The 20,728-nt window shown below is 46.0% G+C and overlaps 1 protein-coding gene and 1 long non-coding RNA gene across 5 annotated transcripts in view; one reads left to right on the top strand and one right to left on the bottom strand.

Moving 5' to 3' along the window:
* The window catches only part of Ccha2 (neuropeptide CCHamide-2), a 30,000-nt gene extending 19,562 nt beyond the window's left edge, over positions 1–10,438 (top strand). For all 3 annotated transcript variants that reach the window (XM_077707032.1, XM_077707033.1, XM_077707034.1), the window contains 2 exons: positions 3,781–3,816; positions 10,085–10,438. In XM_077707032.1, coding sequence (XP_077563158.1) covers positions 3,781–3,816; positions 10,085–10,281 — 233 coding nt within the window. In that variant the 3' untranslated portion in view covers positions 10,282–10,438. The remainder of the gene's footprint in view (positions 1–3,780; positions 3,817–10,084) is intronic.
* Positions 1–20,728, bottom strand: part of LOC144178882 (uncharacterized) — a 31,480-nt gene that overhangs the window by 4,261 nt on the left and 6,491 nt on the right. Inside the window, exon 3 of one of the 2 annotated variants that reach the window (XR_013324082.1) lies at positions 11,589–11,636. The exons of the other annotated variant lie outside the window; for it this stretch is intronic. This is a non-coding gene — a long non-coding RNA (uncharacterized LOC144178882). Of the gene's footprint in view, positions 1–11,588; positions 11,637–20,728 lie in introns of those variants that run through there. 2 annotated transcript variants of the gene reach the window in all.

Raw genomic sequence — 20,728 nt, 5'->3', positions numbered from 1 at the left:
TTAGTGGGTAAGGCGTCTTGCTGATGAGACCAAGGGCGTGGGTTCGATTCCGGCCACGAGCGGCTGTGTTTATGGTGGAGGCTGGAAGCGAAAACGCCCGTGCGCCGAGATTTTGTCGGAGCTCTTGAAAGAATCCCAGTTAGTCGAAATTAACCCGAAGTCCTCTATTGAACCGCCCCTTGTAGCACAGGGGTGGCATCGGCACGCAAAACCTCCGAAATTTTAAAATACACATGTTAAACATAATCTCCTTTCTCATTGAACCATGCCAAGCAAAGCAAGTGCCACACTGTTGTTTTCACATAGTGAAAGAAAGTAAGTTGGGCGTTGTACAAAACAGGGTGGTATGAGCGATATCGTGGCCTTATTGTAGAAGGTGCATTAAAAATCGAAGTTCAAAAAGACCACACCTTTCATACCTCTTTCGCTTTTTGTTCAATTGCAAACGTTGCTTTGTTTCTTTAGAAATAACTGATGCTGGCACTTTCTCTGTCGCGTACTCCTCCCGTTTTATTTATTGACGTACGAAGGCACGTTACAAGCGGCGACGACTGAGGACTAAGTGATGTGTAAGCCGTGAGCTGCTGCCTCCCAGGAAGGATTCATAAAGCTGGAAAAGTAAAGCCGGCGTCAAGTTTGGTAGATTGTCGCTTCCGCTAATACTCTCCTGGTTTTTTGCTTGTTTGGCGCTGATTGTAAAATACGGCCGGTACCACTCGCGTTCTGTCAGAGAAATCATTTCAGCGCGTTTGCAAAACACAGCAATGCACCGGAGAAAAATCGAAACTTTAGACGTGTCTCGCCTCCCGTGGTAGTCAGTCATCCTGTTTTAGAGTGCATACTAACAGAGTTGTACGCGTTTAAAAAAAAAAAAACATGATCTTGGGCTGACCTCCTTGGTCTCATTAAAGAATTCTCCCTCTCTCTTGGCAGAAGTTTTCGCGTGCATTTAGTTTACGTGTACTTGTCTTTACCTTACATTTTTCTTAAAAGTGCTTGGATAAGTTTCGCCAATCTCGTTTCACTATTCGCGATTTGTGACATCACTAATCGCAGTGCAGAAAATTGTATGAAGCATTGTTGCCGTTTTTTCGCGCTTTTGATATTTCCTGCGCTAATAAACACTTGCTTCTGCCTAGAATGATACATTTGCATTCACGGCATTGCAATCTACGGATATATGTCAGCTTATTTTCACAATTCAGCAAAGTGCCCAAAGAAACCCATGAAGGAAATCACAGAAAGCTTAGAAACGAGTGCCGTATTGGTATGGCTTTCGTTTTAGGTAGCCGCCGACCAAGGACAAGTATTGGTGCAAACGGTTGCGGGAAATACTCGTAACTCTAATTATAATACAGTTGCTTTAAAGTGATACTGCTTGCGACCAAAAATATCCAGCAAGCACGGAAAAGAAAGCTTTCACACTATGCCACGACCTTTTCTTCGTTATGAGCACTGACGTTACCTGGACATGCCAATTGAGAGAATTTGGAGTAAGGGGGGGGGGGGGGGGGGGGGGAGTCACGGAAATACTATATTACTGGTTATACTGTTTACACTCACTCAGTTTGAAGCAAGGCAAATTAAAAATCACCCACTACGGCTACTATTTACGTGAGTATTACAGTACAAGCCCCGGGTCCGTTTAACTACCCTGCCGGGATTTCTTCTGTATTATTGCGGAACCGATACATGGACAAATGAGAGAAAAATCCGGCGTCTGGCGTTGGCATTCGTTTCGGTTCATAAATTTTCGTTGGCCGCGGCGTGTCGTGGGGCTCATAAAGTAAGCACAGCTAAAGGTCAAAGTGAACGCGTCTTCATGTAACGCAAAGAAACGCAGATGTTTGGTCTCCGAAGTCGTGAAGCTAGCAAGGGCACCGCGCCTGGGGGAGCGTATTGTCACCGCCGGTGCGCCGTGCACAAAACGAAGATAAAAGAGGGAAATGCAGCGACGCGCCGGCCTCACTCCCCGGCGCAGCAGTCGCCAACGAAGCTGGGCGCTCTGCGCGGCAAACCACCGCACTTACTGCGGGCACTGCTGCCGCCTCTGCTCCGTGGCGGCGCCCACAATAGCGGAATATCGGTTAAGTGCCGCGTCATCCGCACAGCGTTTTACTGGAATTTAATGAATTCGCATTTGCGATTCATCAGAAATACTTAGGTGTCCTGATATTTTATAATTAATTATTCACTGATTTAGTAAAGTTAAATAACGATACTGCCATTACGCTGGCGTACGAGATTTCGGCAGGTGTTGTTAGCGGCATGGCAATCCCCTCCACATTTGGTACGTTTGATAAGCCACCAGATATAGCCAGATATGTAAATCGATGGTTCGAGAAGCACTCGCGCCGAAAGATAAAAGCCTGCAGAGCAGACGCCGCGGTATCCAAATCGCCGACGCTCGCCCGCACACGTCACTTTGTTGACTGCTGCTTCGCCGCCTGTGTGTTCTTTGAGTTGTTAGGGGAGCAGAAGTTCGCTCCAATAAATGTGTTTTTCGTCAAGGCAACTGCGTCGTCTTTGGCGTCGTGCCAATATTTTAGTCCAGATTCTGCGTCGCAACCGGGATTAGATTTAAAGCTTGTGCATATTCAGGGAATCTAGTAGCTTTCACGGACCCATTCTTGGATGCAACAATAAAACAACGCGTCCCGCTGGCACGATAGATGAACGCATGTTTCATGGTCTGCCGTCCGTTTTCTTGCACATCTATCACGCATGTTCACGGATCCACTAACCCTGCACTGCACTGCACTGCACGGCGTTGCACCATTGATGTGTTCTGGGTGCTACGTTTCTGACTAGCGGAGCCTTAAAAGCAAGATTTCTCTTCAAATAAAACCCGCGCCCCGGGGTCATCTCAACTATAGGTGTAATTTTATAAGCATAAGAAATACATACGGTTATTTTACAAGTTCCTGCTAGCACTAATTGGCAGGGATTTTTATAACACTGTGCCCTTTATTTAGCGGCTGGAAATGCTGCCAAAAGATTTTCCAGTTTCTTTCCTAAGTTTGTACACAAAGGAAGCATATATGTATCAAATAAATATATTTTTTACTCGCGTCGAAAAGCTTTTGTAACCTACGCTACATGAGTTTGTTCTGACAAAGCCATTCACGAACCTGGCAAATTTTCGTTCTGCATTAAAAAAATCAATGGCTTCGACTTGGAACAGCTCTGTGACCACTTCTAAGAATAAGCTTTTGCTAGCGCAAAAGTAATGTTTCTTTACCTTCGGGGTAGAAGGGGTAGTACGGGCTAGTTATACGGCAAAACAATAAGGATTAAAATAGTTTTTTTTTAACCTTAGTGAAAACACTCAATAATTTCGCAAAGGATAATCACTACTTGTCATTAGCTTGTTTTTATAAAGGAGGCAGGACCTTTGTTATCGGTAGAGCTATTTATTTATACAAGCAATCTACATCCCGAAACATCCATACTAGCGCACCTAACAAGTCATTCAAAGGTAAGTGCCGCCATGGCTTAAACTTAGATGGTGATTTCTTCTTTTTCCACTCAGCGCACCGCCCTCTCCAACATCATACTTTCACTTAATTACTTCACTTACTTTCTTTAAAGCCGCAGAAAAATAATATCGCAGTCGGACGCGCTCGTATGATAATTCCGTGCTGCTGATATCGCGCAGGCGACCCTGTTTATTTTTTTTTTCACGCTTAAATGGGATTCACAAAGCTAAACATAATTGTGTATGCGTACGTCTTTAGAGCGAATGCTAATGAGTTTCTTGTGTACATTTTCTTTCCACAGATAGCTGCAAGTTATACGGCCACTCATGCCTCGGAGGTGAGGACGACACTTCACTTTGCACTTCGCATGCTTATCCCTTTGGATAGCTAAATTACTTTTAAATTAGATTCGGGAGTTTGTTAAATTCCCCGCTGGCCATCATCATCATCATCGTGCACATACTCTATCATCAAAGCAATAATCCCCGATGAGTAAGCTATGACAGTGAACGTTCCTGCCTGTCTCAAAAATCGCCAACGTGTGTATATGTTGGCGGTTTTTCAGGTAACCTTTACGATAGCAAACAAGAGGGGCAGTAAGGTTGTTGGCTATCTTGTTGGCTACCTTTCTCGTGGGAAAGGGGAGAAAATAGGTCAGAGGACGGGCTCGTGCATTCCGTTGAGTGAAAACTTTTTGTTTCGCACACTTTTAAGGAAGACTTTACAAACAAACCATCGTGGGTGTTTCTCCCGATATCGTGAATGTCTCACGCTCATAAGTTCGACAATGACAAACCGCTGCACCCCCCCGACAAATTCGAGGGTACCACCTCGTGTTCTCCACCCTTGGCCATTCCTTGTAATAGGGAGCACGTAAGTGCGGTTTAGGGCATCACCATCACAACTTAGTGCCAGTGTTTTGGGGTAAGGTACGCGTTGTGTATTTTTCTAAATGTGCCACTCGTAAGATTCGTAATGAGAATCTTGTTTTTGCATCTTTTCATTTGTACTGAAACAACAATTTGTAATTTGTGATTTTTTTGGCACCTATGTATGTCTTGTTTTTTTTATGTATGCACAAGCTCCCCCCATGTTATACCCTCCTGCCGAGGGCCTTTAGGGGCACATAAATAAATAAATAAATAAATAAATAAATAAATAAATAAATAAATAAATAAATAAATAAATAAATAAATAAATAAATAAATAAATAAATAAATAAATAAATAAATAAATAAATAAATAAATAAATAAATAAATAAATAAATAAATAAATAAATAAATAAATAAATAAATAAATAAATAAATAAATAAATAAATAAATAAATAAATAAATAAATAAATAAATAAATAAATAAATAAATAAATAAATAAATAAATAAATAAATAAATAAATGTTCCTTGCAGTAAATCCGTAAAACATGCTGCTTGTTCGTGCGTACACCATGGCACATCGTTAGTGTCCTTGTCGTCGTCGTCATCATCATCATCATCATAATCGTAATCATCGTTATAACCCGTTCTTCACTAAGCTATTTATTCTTCCTGCTTCTCTAATCGCCCTCTTTCTTCCCTAAGTGAGGAGCGAGAGGACCTCTCCTTGTGGGAGCCATCGGCAAATCAGTAGAGTAGACCCGCCATTGCCCATATTAATCAGGGGTGGAGAGGCGAACCATGATCACTCTCGCAGAGTGGTAGAACCTCGTTTAGTTTTCCCCGCTTCTCTATCTGCTACTCACCGACGTGGTTAATTGCATAGAGTACTGAATACTGGACGTTGCTGTGCGTGTTAGTGCGCCAGCACCTACCATATTCCATGTTCTTAGGTATTTCCTTCAAATAAAGAACGAAACCTGAATTTTTAATAGCCACAGGAAGAAATGCGTGTGTCAACAGGCAGCGTAACGTGAGTTGTTCAAGCGAGAACCTTTTCGTTTTCTCGTCTGGCAGTATAATGGCAATGCAATCTCTTAAAATGAGCCTCATATCCACAACCTATCAACGAATGGGACTGCACATAAATTTAATAAGTTTAATCTTGAACGAATCTCCTTCCTATGAGATGACGTGTCGAAGCTGGGGCACTTTGTCTTGACCTTAGAAGCTCACACCCACGCGTCAAAGCGCCAGATTACGTGCGGGGTGCGTGTGTATACGACCGTTAACCGGGTCTGAATCCTGTCAGCGGCACATCCTTACTGACCTTGCAATGGCGGCACTCTCTGGAGTGGAGTGCCTCATCGTGAATTGACTCCTGCCGCAACAGGAACCGCGGGTTACGTAACACTTCGCGAGAACCTCGCGTCTTCGCTTTCTCAAGTTCTGCGGAGAAGGGTCTCCGGGCGCGTCCTGACTGGCCAAGGCTTCTGCTTCTTCCGTTCATCCGTTTCCTGTCGGTCTTGAGATTAATCTAAGCCTATAAGACGTGTGTAACAGACAGCAGAAATTTACTGGCAAGCTGCTTCCATCACATCAAATATATACCCTCGAAGGTGGCTATCATCCCGCAGACATCATTGGCAGTTGAGCAACCAAGATTTTTTTTAAACAACGCGATAGTGTGGGACACGAGCGGCAGTTTCCTCACAAACTGGACAAATAATGGCTGCACCAATAGTTACATTACTTGCCGCCGAAGGTTTTGTACATTTATCAGGCTGCATGCCGACCCTTGTTCACCCGAGCTTTCAGTGCACATATCTTTATATGTGAAGGGCAATATGGCAATATTGCTGCAGAAGGGCAATATGGCTGCCTCCCTCTTTTCTTGTCGCCTATGCCGATTAGAGAACGGCGGGTACAGGTAGCTATTTTTATGATAATCCAGCTTAAGTATTTTCGTACTGCCCGTTACAACGAAGCAGCGAGAAAACAGAGGCGAGGGTAAAGTAAGCAGGCCTTTTTATCTCGGTGGTGTCTCCTCTTCGGAGTCGCGACCTGGCGCAATCGAGAGGGTTCTCGGTATTCGCAAACCATCTCGGAATTCGGGATCAGGTTTAGGTAGAATCGCTCGTCATAGAGGACACTCGTAAGGCAACACGGCCGCAGCAAAACGCGTGAAGATTAGAGTTATGGCGAAATGCCGGGCGCCGGGCCAGGGTAAACGAAGGCGCGCGCGAAAGCCACGAACAGCTCGATAAAGGGACAAAGCTCCCGATACTTGAAGGGTTATCATCCTGAGAAGACGTACATTTCGCGATAAACGCCGTCACAATGTATACTATCCGCGGAAATGCGGGATGGCGTGTTTGTTTACGTTGCCACTCGAGAACATGCGACCGGCTTGTGATCGCCGGTGGCCATATATCGTTAATGAAACCCTGCAAACTGTGCCAGAACTTCATGCCGACTGCAGGCGCGGTGGTGCGTTGTCAACCAGACGTATATACCACAGCTGACCGCGTTGCTTGAAATTCTTAACAGTTTGCGACTGGACTCGAAGCCACGTTCGGTAATGTTTTGCGCTCCTTCCATAGGAAAAGGGGCAGAAACCGGTGCAAGTGAATTAGCTGATTGTTTCTGGGAAGATAAATCCTGCCTGAACAAGTTGCGCTGCTGAGCACGAGGACGCGGGTTCGATTCCCGGCCGCGGCGGCCGCTTTTCTGTAGGAGGCGGAAAGCAAAAGCGCCCGTGTGTACGAGATTTCGGCGCACGTTAAAGATCCCCAGGTGGTCAAAATTATTCCGGAGCCCTCCACTACGGCGCGCCTCATCGCCTGCGTTGTGTCGGCTCATCAGCGCAACGCCTTAGCCACTGAGCCACCGCGGCGGGTCACGATGAGAAAGGTAGCTTATCGCAAGCATTCATTCCCACATTTTCCTGCCAGTGTTCTCGTGCACTGTTGTAGCCTGAGGAGATCTGTTTCTACACTTTCATGTTTTTGTTTTTAGGTTTTATCGCTTTTTGCCGCGCAAGCCCATAGTGTCGCTCTATAGTGTGTATACTTAGGTGTCACCCGTTTCTGTCGTCTTTTTTTAATTACAGTTGCAGGTTCGCGCCTCGTCCCAGTCCTGTTAGTGTCCTGTTTGTCCTTGTATACGTAGCGCAATTCAGTATGAAGCATCACCAACTAGCCCCATTCTACGTCCTTCTGACAGACGGAAAGAATAAGTTGGCATTTGAAAGGCAGGTGGGGCAGAGGTTTGGCCTGCACCTCAATTAGGCACACATTGCCTCGATGTAAGAATGGTTGGCGCGAAGAGACCTGGGGGCGACCAATAGGGCAGTGGTTCTCAGCCATGGATGTGCCAGGGACACCTGGCGGACCGGTGGAAGTGATGGCAGACCCCTCGCAGGGAGGGGATAAGAAAATAAAGTAACTAAGTAACTCAACTGGAGCGTGAAACAGGTTGTTTTAATGCACAAAAGCGCCACACCACTTCGTTTCGGACAGCTCACCCATGCGTGACCCGGTCGCACTAAACCGAGTGGCATATCTGCGGCCACATTCAACCTGTTCCGGTACTTGCTTTTCAAGTATGCAAGCGTGGAAAAAGCATGCGCACATGCATACATTCTAGAAGACTGTAACAAAAGCTTTGGAGTTATCCCATACAGGAGGGAGAACGTTTCTGCTGCGAAAGTACACAAACGATCAATCTAGCCACTGGGCTGTAACAAAACGTAATCGTAAATCCATGCTGCAGATTTATTATAAGATAAATTACAAAGCATTTAAAATTTTCTGTTGCATCCTGCATACGTTCCTCGATAACTCAGTTCGAATACTTTAAAGGGACCCTGCAACACTTTCGATAAATGCTTTCACGCTTTCCTTCGCGTCTAGAAGCGCTGCGAAAGCTATACAGTTATCGCCAGCACGGAGCGGCACTGCGTGATCTGCTCGTCGCACCGGATACGCCTTCCGTTTCTGCTTTGTTTTTGTGGCTTTATTTTTAAAGTTGCTGTCGAAAAGCGTTCATTGCTGCAAATAAAGGAAAACCGGCCAACAGCCGCTACACGGCCTCAGTGATGTAATTCTGGCTGTCGAAGAACTTCAAGACCGGGAAAGAGAGGAAAATCTTTTGGGCGAGTTTCCAAGTTATCTGATGAGCATAGACCAGTAATTTTCGGCTGAGGTACTTTGCGACCCCCTAATTTAAGTACTGGGTGTGTTGGGTGAACACGTTCTGCAAGCATTTAAGATTTCAAAAAAGAAGTTGAAAGAAGTGTTGCACGGTCCTTATAACAGAGCGCCATGGCTGCAATGCTTTCGTACAAGAGCGCGCGCAGCCAAGTGGAGGAAACCGTAGCAGACGACGCGCAGCTATCTCTGCCTCTTGCACTGGCCGCGCATGTGCAAGGTTCCCGCGGCGCCCGTCGTGGCGCACCGCCGAGAGCGCCCACGCGCTATGTGTTACCTCTAGCTGCGCCTGTACATCTGCCAGTGCCGTCAACTGACAGTGCACACTTTCAAAGGCGGAATCCAACAAGTTTCGATAAAAAAAAAAAAGAAACTGCTGGTCAATCGTCTATTGCGGCATCGGTACAGGGAAACCTATATATCATATTCTATTCAGGAGAAGATTTTCGGCCAGCGGCTGGGACCGCAGAGAACTGGAATTCCCTGCACAAGGCGGAACTAAAATAATGAGCGACCTATAGATGATACCACAACATGACGTACAAAAAAGAAAAAAGAAACACGCAAAATCGATGTCGAAAAACATGCTTTACTAAAAAAGTCATTTGACGAAAAAGGGAATCTAAGTTTCACAGACCCAAGCCCAGTACATTATCGTTGAATCCGCATACTAACTCTACGTAACGGCAGTCGAACGGCGAGTCTATTTCAGTGGTCGCTCTAGATGATACTGGTAATGTTCAGAACGAACCATAGACGTTCAGCTCCCCAACAATGCACTTGAGTGACCAATCCATGCCACCAAGATGGAAAATTCGGCGAATGACAATGTCCAGCATACTATTTGACTCAACACAGAGAGAAAACATTTTATTTTCTAAACAGCCTTAGTCCGGGCCTACGTCTCTTCATTATAGGAGACGACCGGTTCGTAGGATTCCCAGAGTCCCTCAATAATCCGAAGGCAGTGGTCCTGTGGCATCACGCTTTGCAAGCATGGCGTTCTGCATTGTGTAAAACTACATCGCAGATCACATTTTTGAGTCAAACGGCATGCAAATGACTGAATGAACGAACTACGAAAATCTGAAGGCAAGGAGTGGACTCAGCTAGCACACGGTATACGTGGCAGGAAATCTTCGGGAGAATCTCTCGTTCGGCAGTTGACACCAGCGTTACTAGTCTAGTAACGTTGGTTGACACAGCCAGAATGATGATGAGGGTGGCGATGATGATGATGATGATGACGACGACGACGGTGATTACTACCACTGTTATTATTATTATTATTATTGTTGTTGTTGTTGTTGTACACGCGTTGCAGTCATTCGCCGATTTTTTTTTTGTTAGTTGGCGGCATGGATTGGTCATTTGAGTGCGGTGAAGCTGAACCACGATGGTGCCTTAGATTGTACCGTAGCGGGAACGCACGTTGACATCACCAAGCGATCCCGATGACAATGCTATTGCGGCTGGCGCTGTGAAAGCACCCTTCGGCACCTCCCAAATCTCTCCGCGCAGGACACGGGAAGCGCTCGGAAGACGGCAGCAGCGGCGGTGGCGCGGTCGGCCCGGACGTGATGCAGATGCTGCGCAAGACGTCGGCGGCCGACGACGAAGTCGGCGCGGCTCCGTTCACGCCCCAGGCCAGGTACGACCGGGTGACCCTGCTCGAGAAGGCCCTCGTCCAGCTGCTCCGCAATAGGATGGGGGTGTGAGCGCGGTACGCTCTTGCCCCCGTGTTGTCTCAGCCTGCCACCGCCTGATACCTGGAGGGGATGATGGAGGGACGCCGATAATTGCCGGCTCGGAGTTTTTTGCATTTTTTGCACACGAATAAAAATTGAGAGTGACGATGCTGGAAGTTGAATTCAACCTGAGTTGTTCTTTTCCAACAAACCTTTCTGTACGTAAGTGCTTAGAAATAAGACGCGTCCACGGGTATCGCTTCTGTTCGCCGAGTAGCTCACAAAACCACTGAACCACAGTCGAAGGCAGCTTGTAAATGCCAAGTTTTGAAGTTCTGAATGGCGAAATTTTCCTCCCTCCTTTTATTTCTCTGGCTTTGAAAGTGTTTTAATCATAATTGCTTAGCATCTGTTGATAGGAGTTTATTTTCCCGTAAAAAAGTGCACAGTGCGTTGTATTCTTGAAACAACAGTGCCAGAAAGACAGAAGGCAAGAACTTTACCTCTCTCTTCCTTTCACGGTACGATTTCAGGGATGGAAGTGAACAGCCCTTCCGTGCCGCAACGCAACTGCTTAGATCAACTCAAGTTATTGTATTCAGTAAAAAAGTGCCAATTTCAAAAACGACAGAAGTTGATTATCGTTGTAAGCATCGAGAATAAGGCGAGTTTTTTAGAAGAGTAAGTGGTTTTTATGTCAACGTGGATGTCATGGGACGTTGAAAATAAAGCGCGAGGCAACATTCTCAAGGCTTATTGAATCGAAAAAAAAATGTAATTGAAATCACAATGAGCAATTAAAACGGGGTACGCCTCAGCAAGGCGGAAGAATGGTAATTGTACAAAATAGATTCAAGCAAGTAATGCAACAAGAAAGAAAAACAAAAAAAAAGGAAACGAGGAAATAGAGAACACGTTTGATGCCTATGAAACAGACAAGTTTTAACGACGCAGTAGCTTATCTTTTTACAGTGAAGCTGTATACGCCGAGGTCGACAGGATTTCTTGTGTCATGCATGTGTCAACAACAACAAAAAAGCACCCCCCGGCTCATACCCAGTTATACATCACACTCTTTTGGAGAATCGGTCAAGAATTAATAGGTGCTCCACTCAGCATGCTATGAATGCCGGCCTCTTCTAGTCGAAAGTCTTCCCACATAAACTGGACCACATTTCTTGTTTGGAGGCATCCACATTGAAGTCACAAGAGGAGTGCCAAAATGAGATGAAAACTTGTGATGGGACATAAGAGAACGACGGGTAATCTCTCCCGGCTGTGACGCCACTGCATTTATCTAAATATAAAAAAGCAGCTGGCAAGAAGATCGTACGTACTTTGTGGTTAAGGCCGCGTATAAGTAAGACTTGAGAGGAGCAACATGCCTGTGAGGAATGACAAAAAGAACAAGAGCAGCACTGTCAGGAGCGCCGGAAACGCCCAGCTCATGCGCTAAGCCGGATACGAAGCGAATACTATGAATATGCGTAATAAAAGAGGGAATCATAATCTCCACATTATCTGTATATACACCCCAGCAGATCCAAAAGTGGCACCGAGCTCTTCAAGCGCGTGCATTTCAACTGTGTCAGACATTATCCTCAGGCCGAAGTGTTAATCGTCGCGAACTTTAATGTGAAAATTTCCAAACAAGACAAGAAGTGGTTGACCCATGCAGTTCGGTACAAAAAAAGTTAAGATTGATGCACTTCAATGACAGAAGTCAGCCAACCACACACTGCATTGACTTAAATTTGGCGAATAGTATGTCTAAAGTAGTAGCTGAACCCTTAGTGTATACCACAGTCACCACACAGCCATTTTCAGATTGACCTCTAACTAAATAAAATCATAGGTGAGTTGACTATATATAAGTCTCTTGGACAATCGTTGTTACAGTATTTACGGCTTCTTCGCTGGCCATCCACCTTCACGAAGGGGAACGGCTCTCGAGTTTTCAGGCTGAGAAGTAGGGAACTCTATAAAGGCGTAAACCAGTCATTATATTAGCAAATAATTGAAATTGCGTTTAATTATAGCGGACACAATCTGTTGATGAGACACAACAATCATCAATAAATTATCTCGGGTGAATGTAAGAAAATAACGAAACTTGCCGCCATTTCATCGTTCACTTTAGCTACATTGCTTACATTTGCAGCACGTAGTTCCTACGCTTTCTGTTGCACTGTTTTGTGACACGACACCTTCCAAACAAGTTAAAATTGTTGAAGAACAATAAATGTACGCGAGTATTTTTTATTTTATTTTAGAAGTGTTTGTGGAAGAAGGAGTAGTAAAATACACTGTCGTCGTACAAGACAAACGTAGTAGAAGTGTTTACATATCAGGGTCACGATGCGACACAGAGTACGGAACTTGTCGTAGACGAAGCCATTTTGAGCGGGACGCACAATGACAGCCATGCGCTTTTTTAGTCCCGTGAAGACTGCTCGAGAGACGAGGACTTCGACGAGGAGGGTGACAGGGAGTTCGGGGACGACGCGGATGAGGAGCTCGACGCGGAGCTTGCCGAGGACAGCCACAAGGAGGGGGACGAGGAATGAGACGACCAGTTTGACGATCATGGGAACGAGACGTGCAGCGAAGAGTGGGACGAAAAGCTTGAAAAGGAGTTCGACGAGCAGTTTGACGTCGAGTTTGAACAGGACGGTGACGAGAAGGGCAACGAGAAAAAATTGGCCGCGTATCTGCTCCTTTCGTTGCAAATGTCGTCAAAAGACGATAGTCTTTATCGGCTATTGCGAAGTAAATGCCTCCCTTCGCTTTGCCGCTCACCTCTCATGTTGTTCCTTTTGCGTCGCGCTCCTCCCAAGGTAAAGACGCCAAAGGTTTGCTTAAATCATTTTAAATTTCCCGCGTTCCACTGCTCCAAACCGGGTGTCTCGATGCGAACGCTGCTGTACGGAGGAGACGCGCGTTAATCGAGGCGCCCTACTTCAACGTTTATAGAACCGAGTTTCCCTACTCCACGTGCGTTGCAAGCAGAACGTGGAACCTATCTAGTGGAACCTTGCGTAACTGTCGCCGGTTGATTTCTTAAAATGGCGCAAGAAGCTATAGTGGCGCGGGCGACAGTAGGCGACGGCGAAGTGAATTCTTTTTCTGCAGTTGATGAAGTATTTAATTTCGCAACAGCAAGCATGTTTGATTTTTTCATAAAGGAACACTGCAAATATCACTTCTGTATTGATTTGCTGTCTCATATTTGCGTAATGTCTTGTTCTTCTTCAACAATGTCGACAAGTATGAACCTTACACCGGACATAGACGGGTACATTTAGCTGTGACTATATAAGACTAATGGGCAGGCATTGTTTTGCTTTGGCCGGGTGGCTGAATCGAGTCACAGACAGACAGACGGACAGACATACAGACATACAGACAGACCAAAATTTCTGGGTTTAAGGAGCCCAAGAAAGACTATCGTCTTTAAAATAACGAGGAGCGCGATGAGGAAGGTTTAGATTTATGACTATAGCGACGGTATTAGGAACTGTACTTGCATTCTCTATGGTCACGCTTAAGTAAAGAGATCAACTCACACCCGCTTAGTCCCCTTTCGTCAGAACCGATATAGCGCTAAGTCTACACCATGACTGCTCTCCTTCCACCAAAAGCGCGGCGGGAAAGTTTCAAACCAAGACTGCATGCTTGCAGTATTTCATTGCGAGTACATCACTGATGGCTTCTCCATGCTTCTTGCACTATTTTCGAACGAGTGGCTACCGCCTCGCCCAACTGTCGATTTTGGTATACTCTGCTGTATTTCCTTGCCAGCTGGCTGTAATACGGGCGCTGCATACGATTTCGCCACAACCACGACATGTTCCCCCAGCCCCACACTGTGTACGTCAAGCGACGCAAGGTGCAAATGTACGATTGAGAAATAAAGATCACTTCAAACGAAATATGCGAGATATTCAGCTCGTCTTACAATCTCCACCGCGAACGAGGATTGGTCGAAGTTTTAGCTTGGGGCGCCACATACGCGACGACAAATATCTGAAGGTGACGGCTGAAGGCAAAACGCGTTTCAAAGCGAAGCTTCGATTTGCATTTATTGTCAACCCGACACATTGTCGCAGCAATATAAACAAGACAGCGTTAAGCCGTAACAGGCCACATAGACCACACACAGCATCTGCATTGCTGTCCTTTCTTCTATACGCGTTGTTTCGTCGGGATAGCCCTCCTTGGCATACGACGGCGCCTTCAAATCGACAGCAACATAACACACAAATGATACCGAGAGATGGCGCTACTGCACTGGGACGCGAGGCGGTGCATTGCTCTTTGGAGCACGGGCGGGGTGTCAGAGAACACCGGCATACACGGCTAACTACAAGCAACAGGACGAAACGTGTGTGCTGCGGCAGGGATGGGGAAACTGTAGACCATATTGTCGTAGACTGCACAGAGATGCGACCGCGGCGGGACGATGGGGAAGAGACTTTGACGGAGGCTTTGGGATTTGGTGTGAGGAGGAGCCCCTCATCTTCATGGCCATAGAGGTGACGAAGAGGCGGCTGGAGTGGTGGTGGAAGAAAAGTAGGGAAGAGAGTGGGACGTAGGAAGAGTAATGTACCGAATTAGAATTTAGAACAGAAAGGGGGTGGGGGGAGCGATGGGAAACGATGGGGGGATGGGATGGGAATAAATGGAGAGAAAAAATGGAAGATAAAACGTCGTTGGAGATGCACAGGGCCGAGAAGTTGGACATCAGAAAGGAAAATTTCTACGATAATTCCCAGAGAAGTGTTTTGCTTTTTGAGGCTAGAGCAGGTTGCTTTGTGGGTAAGTATTCACAAAAATATGATGGGGTATGCGTGGTCTGCGGAAAAGAAACAGAAACTATGCGGCACATAGTGTTAGAATTCGAGGGTATCCATCCAAATCTACATGAGGGAAATATTCGGCTTCCAGAAGCCCTAGGAATTAAGGGTAGCACAGAGGAAGTTAACTTCAAGGCTGTCGAGGCGACGAAAAGAAAATTAAAATGCTGGTGGACGAAAAGCAGAGAGGGGGATATTGCCTAGGACAGCTACCACCTGTAACAGAAAAACAAAAGTTTTTTGTGACTAATAAGTTTTTTTGTGCCTGCCCCAAGCAGTGCTAGTATTAAACAAAGAGTATAAAACATAGGTATATTAGCCCTTTTTGGTAAGATGACACGTCATCACCCGCTGCAAAGGGGATACCAATAGCAATTATCATCATCGATCATCATCAAAGCCACGGGGGGGGGGGCGCAAACCCATTAGGTTAGTTAAAGGTAGGGCAGGTAAGTATAATAACACAGGCAAGTCGGTTGGTGACAACCGGCGTCCCGATACAAAGGGAGGACCTCTAATCCTCATCACTATCACCATCATCATCATCATCACCTTGTTCAAATATTTTACCTAATTGTTAATCAGTAATCCTAAAAAATTGAGAGGGAGTGGACGAGAGACACATTGTTATGCAAAGTCAGCAAAGCGGCGTAACACCAATATACGGATCGCGTTTGCGCTAGTGGGGAGCTATTTTGATTTCATTAAGTTCACTAAGCTTAGTCTACAAGTTAACAAAATAAAGCCACATTGTTCCGGCCACAAATTTTGTCGGGGCTCAGTTATCACTGCGTGATCGAATAGCGAAGAACCGCAGGCGGCCGGTCGACTGATCTTGTCGGCGCAGTCAAGTCAATCCGAAAGAGTACGTGATATGAAACGTCATATGAAATCACGTAAACGCATACAAAGTGGTCAAAACGTGGCTCAGGGACCACAGACCACAATCTGCACTACACACCGCTTCAGTGTCCCTTTACTTTTTTTTCCCGATAAATGTGCCAATAGGTTATACTCTCAATAAAAAGAAAAGATTTAGAAATTTGTGGATATTTGAAGAAAACGTTCAATATTTTTTAAACTACCAATTATTTCTGCATGTTTTTTGTGCTTTAATATCTGTACGGCAAGCAGGTTTGCATTGTTTTAACGCGATAGCGTTATCAGGCAAGTTTTAGATGCGAAGCATCTCATGCTCGGAGCTGTTTCCCTCCCTCCCTCGTTGTCGTTGTCCGCCGTCCGCACTCTACTGCGCATGCACGTTTCTTCAAACCCGCCAGCGTTTTGGCTGACGTCAGCGCAGTCCACTATAAAAAGAAATAGTTAGTCGGCGCCCGGTTTCGATCCCACGACTCTCCGGCCGCAACGGGAGGTACGTGGCGCTCTTCCCACTGCGCTACAAATCGAGACGGGAGCATGTGCTACGAACGCGCCTTATGTCCTTCACTCATTCAAACTACGTCAAGAAGCTACTGATACAACGAAGGCACGCGAAGCTGAACGTCAACGGAAACGACGAACTGAAAACTAGTGGGAACTTCAGTCGACCCCATGGCTGCTTCGCATACTACTCGGCTTCCCCTACGGGAAGATGGTGTAATTTTTTTTTTCGATTTCCCCGTGGCTCCTGGCCGTCCGCTATCAGCCGTGTTCATTAGGCGTCCACGGAAATACGTCACCGGTGCAACCCGGAAGATATGCAAGATTCGAGGGCTCCGCTGAATCTGTAATGTCGCGCACCGGCAACTGAACTGTGGAAAGGAGGACACTGACACTACGGCGGAGACGAAAGAAAGGACACGCTTTTTGACCAGGTGCCGCGCCTGCGCAGTGATGTTCACTCAGCGCCCAGTTTCCGGTACTATGCTCGGCAGACACGGTCGCCATCCGTGCCCGCAACTTACGCTATCACACCAAAGCGTGTTTTTCACCAGAAGATCAAAAATTATAAATTTTCGGCAATTCATGCGCTGAGGCTACACGCGGGCTACGAGGCACACCGAAGTGGAAGTCTACGGAATAATTTCGGCTTTCTTAGGATCCTCAACATGCGCCCAAATCTCGACACAGGCATTCTTGTTTTCTGCTTCCATCAGGAAAACGGCTACCGCGGCCGGGAATCGAACCCGCGTCCATCCTCTGGCACAGCAGCGTGACGCCTTACCCACTAAGCCACCGTGGCGTGTTTTCCACCTACATTTATGCCGGCACCAACATTGGGTTGCCTAACTAAAACAGGGGGCAAATGATTAACGCCAGTCTCTCAGAAACCAAGGACGGCATAGATTATAAGCAGAAAAGAACTAAAATAAAGTCCACTATATAACGACTAATCGCATAAGTTTTCAAAATAATTTTCAATATTCGCACTGTTCTGTCTCTGCTGCAAGCTCGTTTTGGCAAACGACAGATGGCGCCCGGAGGCCGAGTTAAAACTAACTTTAAAAATAGGTACGGATGGTCTGCCAGAGAACAGCCACGGAAGAATGTTCGGCGTGGCTCCAGAAGCATCCGGCAGTGCCAAACGCGCGCGCGCACACACACACACACTAGCACGCACGCACACACGCACGCACGCACACGCACACACACACACACACACACACACACACACACACACACACACACACACACACACACACACACACACACACACACACACACACACACACACACACACACACACACACACACACACACACACACACACACACACACACACACACAACGATAATCTTTAACAAATTGCCCACAATATAAAACGCGCAACCAAGAGAAGATAAAGAAAAATACAAGAAGAAAGGATAAGACTCTTGTAGCCGCAGATCTTGAGCCAAATATTGCAAAGCCTGCTGTGCCACAAATTCACCTGCACAAACGAAAGTGAAAGAAACACCATCATCAGGACAGCATAAAAGGCAGTCCTCAACCTCGCAATTTTGACCGTGAGACGAACCAACAAATGGCGGACCATCACGGTAACAGAATGCACATGTATACACGGGTCTAGAAGAAAAGGAAGGCCATTAACTCGATGGCAGGGAGAAATAACAATTTTTGGAGCAAAGAATGGACTCGGGAAGCGCAGGACAGGAGCGGGTGAAGGTCATTGGCAGAAGCCTTCGTCCTGTAATCGTCCTAAATAGGATGTTGGTGATAATGGCGCTGCATACGTCCTGAACTTGTGTCTTCCTAACGCATTTCAAGAAATTGGAGAAACCACTCTCCTCACACGAAGAGACCGGCCTGAAAAACAAAATCGGGAGTGGCCAAAATATGGATCCAGTCTTACACAAGGGGTGATATGGTAGTAGTATCAAGTTCATTCGGGGAAAGTTTCAGAAACATGACATATACGCCGACTCCGGTATGTACGAAAGCACGAGGCCGCAAACTGTCATAGTTGACTACTCCTGCAATCTTTGTCACAGCATGTCGGCGCCTAGATACAAAAATAAAGAAACAGAGGTTGGAGATATCCTCTCAGCAATCCGACTAGCGGAAGTATCGAAAAAAAGGAAAAACATCATTATATACTCTGAAAGGCCATTATAGTGTTTTCTACAGGCAGAATACCTAAGCGCTTCGATGAGATATTTTCATCTACAATGCAAAAAGTTAACTCACCTGGACACCCGGACACAGTAGTCTGGAAGAACACGATGCATTGACCTAGAGGCACATGAACTCGCATACCACGCTCCTTGCGATCACGATTACCACACTGTCCTCCTCTAAAAACGTTAAGAATGAATTCTAATCCTATGCCTAGGGACACAATATTTTCCAATGTTATAACGAGGTCTTAACGCCGAAGAATCAGAAACTCTGGAAAAAAAAAACCAAAAGTATATGCGAACATATGTGCGTCGAGGTTTTGGGTGGGAACATCAGGTAGTAGTTTAACACTCTGCTAAAATCGAGGAAACATCCACCCTCTTGCACGCAACATAGCCATGTGCATGCGAGGGTATACGGTCAGGGGAGATCAACTTTAACATTACATATTCCGTTTCTTCAAAACATGAAAGGCAGCTTTGACCAGCCCGTTACCTCAATATCAGCGCGAGATGATTGGGAGGACAAGGGAAGATGCTGCTGCATCAGATGACCTAGACTTCAGCAGATTCCACCATTGGGCTGCCTGCCGTCTCTTTACCACGTTTTCCTAAATCCCAACTATTTCTTCCTGAGCGAAGTTCTTCAGGGCCAGCAGGACAGGGGAAGATGAGATCGGATCACGGCAGAGAACGAAGACGGAAGATCAAGACGGAAGATCAAGAGGAGTCAACATTGAGCATGAGATTTCACCATCAGGGAGCACTTAAACTGCATATATGTTTGCATATCAGGATCACATGTATGAAGAACGACATGCTGAGTCATAGCTGAGCTTTCGTTTAAAATTTACCGCTGATTGCCTCCCCTGCCTTGGCCTGGTTTCGCGTGATAGATCTCTCTTCTGTCTTTCTTCTTTTCCTGTCTCTTAAAAACTCTTTTTGACTTCGGTCCAGTTTATTTTTAATTGGCGTCACCCGTGATACGTATGTGGTACGGGTTGGGCTTTTATTTTACTTTATAACCCTTTAGTTTGTCTGTCTGTCTGTCTGTCTGTCTCTCTCTCTCTCTCTCTCTCTCTCTCTCTCTTCGCAAAAAGCACCATTTTTCAGCTTAATTGGCCTAGACATTATAGAATTAACATTTTCCTACGCTGACACTGACGCCTCCCGCTAAAACTGACCAACACCTCGCCTCCGCAACCTTTCACGCTCACATTTTAAGCCACAGAAGCACAGAGAGCCTTTGCCTTTCCTGGGCCATGGCGATTTACAAAACCCTCGTTGCTAGTCTTTCTCTCTCCGATCGTGAAGCATAAGTCGGAAATTCAGTCCGTGCGTACGAAAACGCTCCGTGGGAGTCGGAGTATCGCTATCGCGCCTTACATCTTAGGATACAAACGTAGATGTCTGCAACTTTTTTTATCAAGTCTACTCATGCGCAGCATACCGCGATATGGAACGCATCGCGCTGTGAAACGCGTCTAAGAAAATCGTGGGAGCCGTTTCACGGCTTCCGACGCCAACGCCGGCGTCGTCTTTTTCTCTCAATTGACTATTTAATGCTTTCTCATCACCGCAATGCAGCAGTTACAAAGCAGGGTCCAGCACGCTCTGTCCCGCTCAGAGAAAAACACCCCCTGGAATTAGGATTCCGCGTATAGTAGATTTTAAAAAGTGGGACTCAAATTATTGGGTGAAGTGAGGGGGGGGGGGGGGGTACTAGAGCAGAGTAGAGCAAGTATGCTGTTTATCGAGGACAGGCCGTGCCCCTGTGCACTATTATGTTATCATTGCCCCTCTGGAAATCGCATATGTGCCCTCATAGTTAACCGGAATCAGTTACTGTTTTCCCGGCAATGACTTCTCGTAATCTGCGCTCTATTTTTTTTTACTTTTATTTGTCACATCCCTCCAACTCCTACTACACTTCAAGGAAAAACACATGATCTCCTGGCCCTGCCCCATGAAAACTTGGGAAAAGGCCAAGGACGGCGCATGCACGAAGGATCGACGTTAGTAGGTATTTTCAGTATCGGTTGTGTTGCAATGGCAGATGTCATT

This window comes from Haemaphysalis longicornis, unplaced genomic scaffold (genome assembly GCF_048455015.1).
Source record: "Haemaphysalis longicornis isolate Haplotype H1 unplaced genomic scaffold, Haemaphysalis longicornis Haplotype H1 scaffold_4, whole genome shotgun sequence".
NCBI classification, from domain to species: Eukaryota; Metazoa; Arthropoda; class Arachnida; order Ixodida; family Ixodidae; genus Haemaphysalis; species Haemaphysalis longicornis.
The sequence above is the reverse complement of the archived record's forward strand: the minus strand, read 5'-3'. Positions and strand labels throughout refer to the sequence as shown.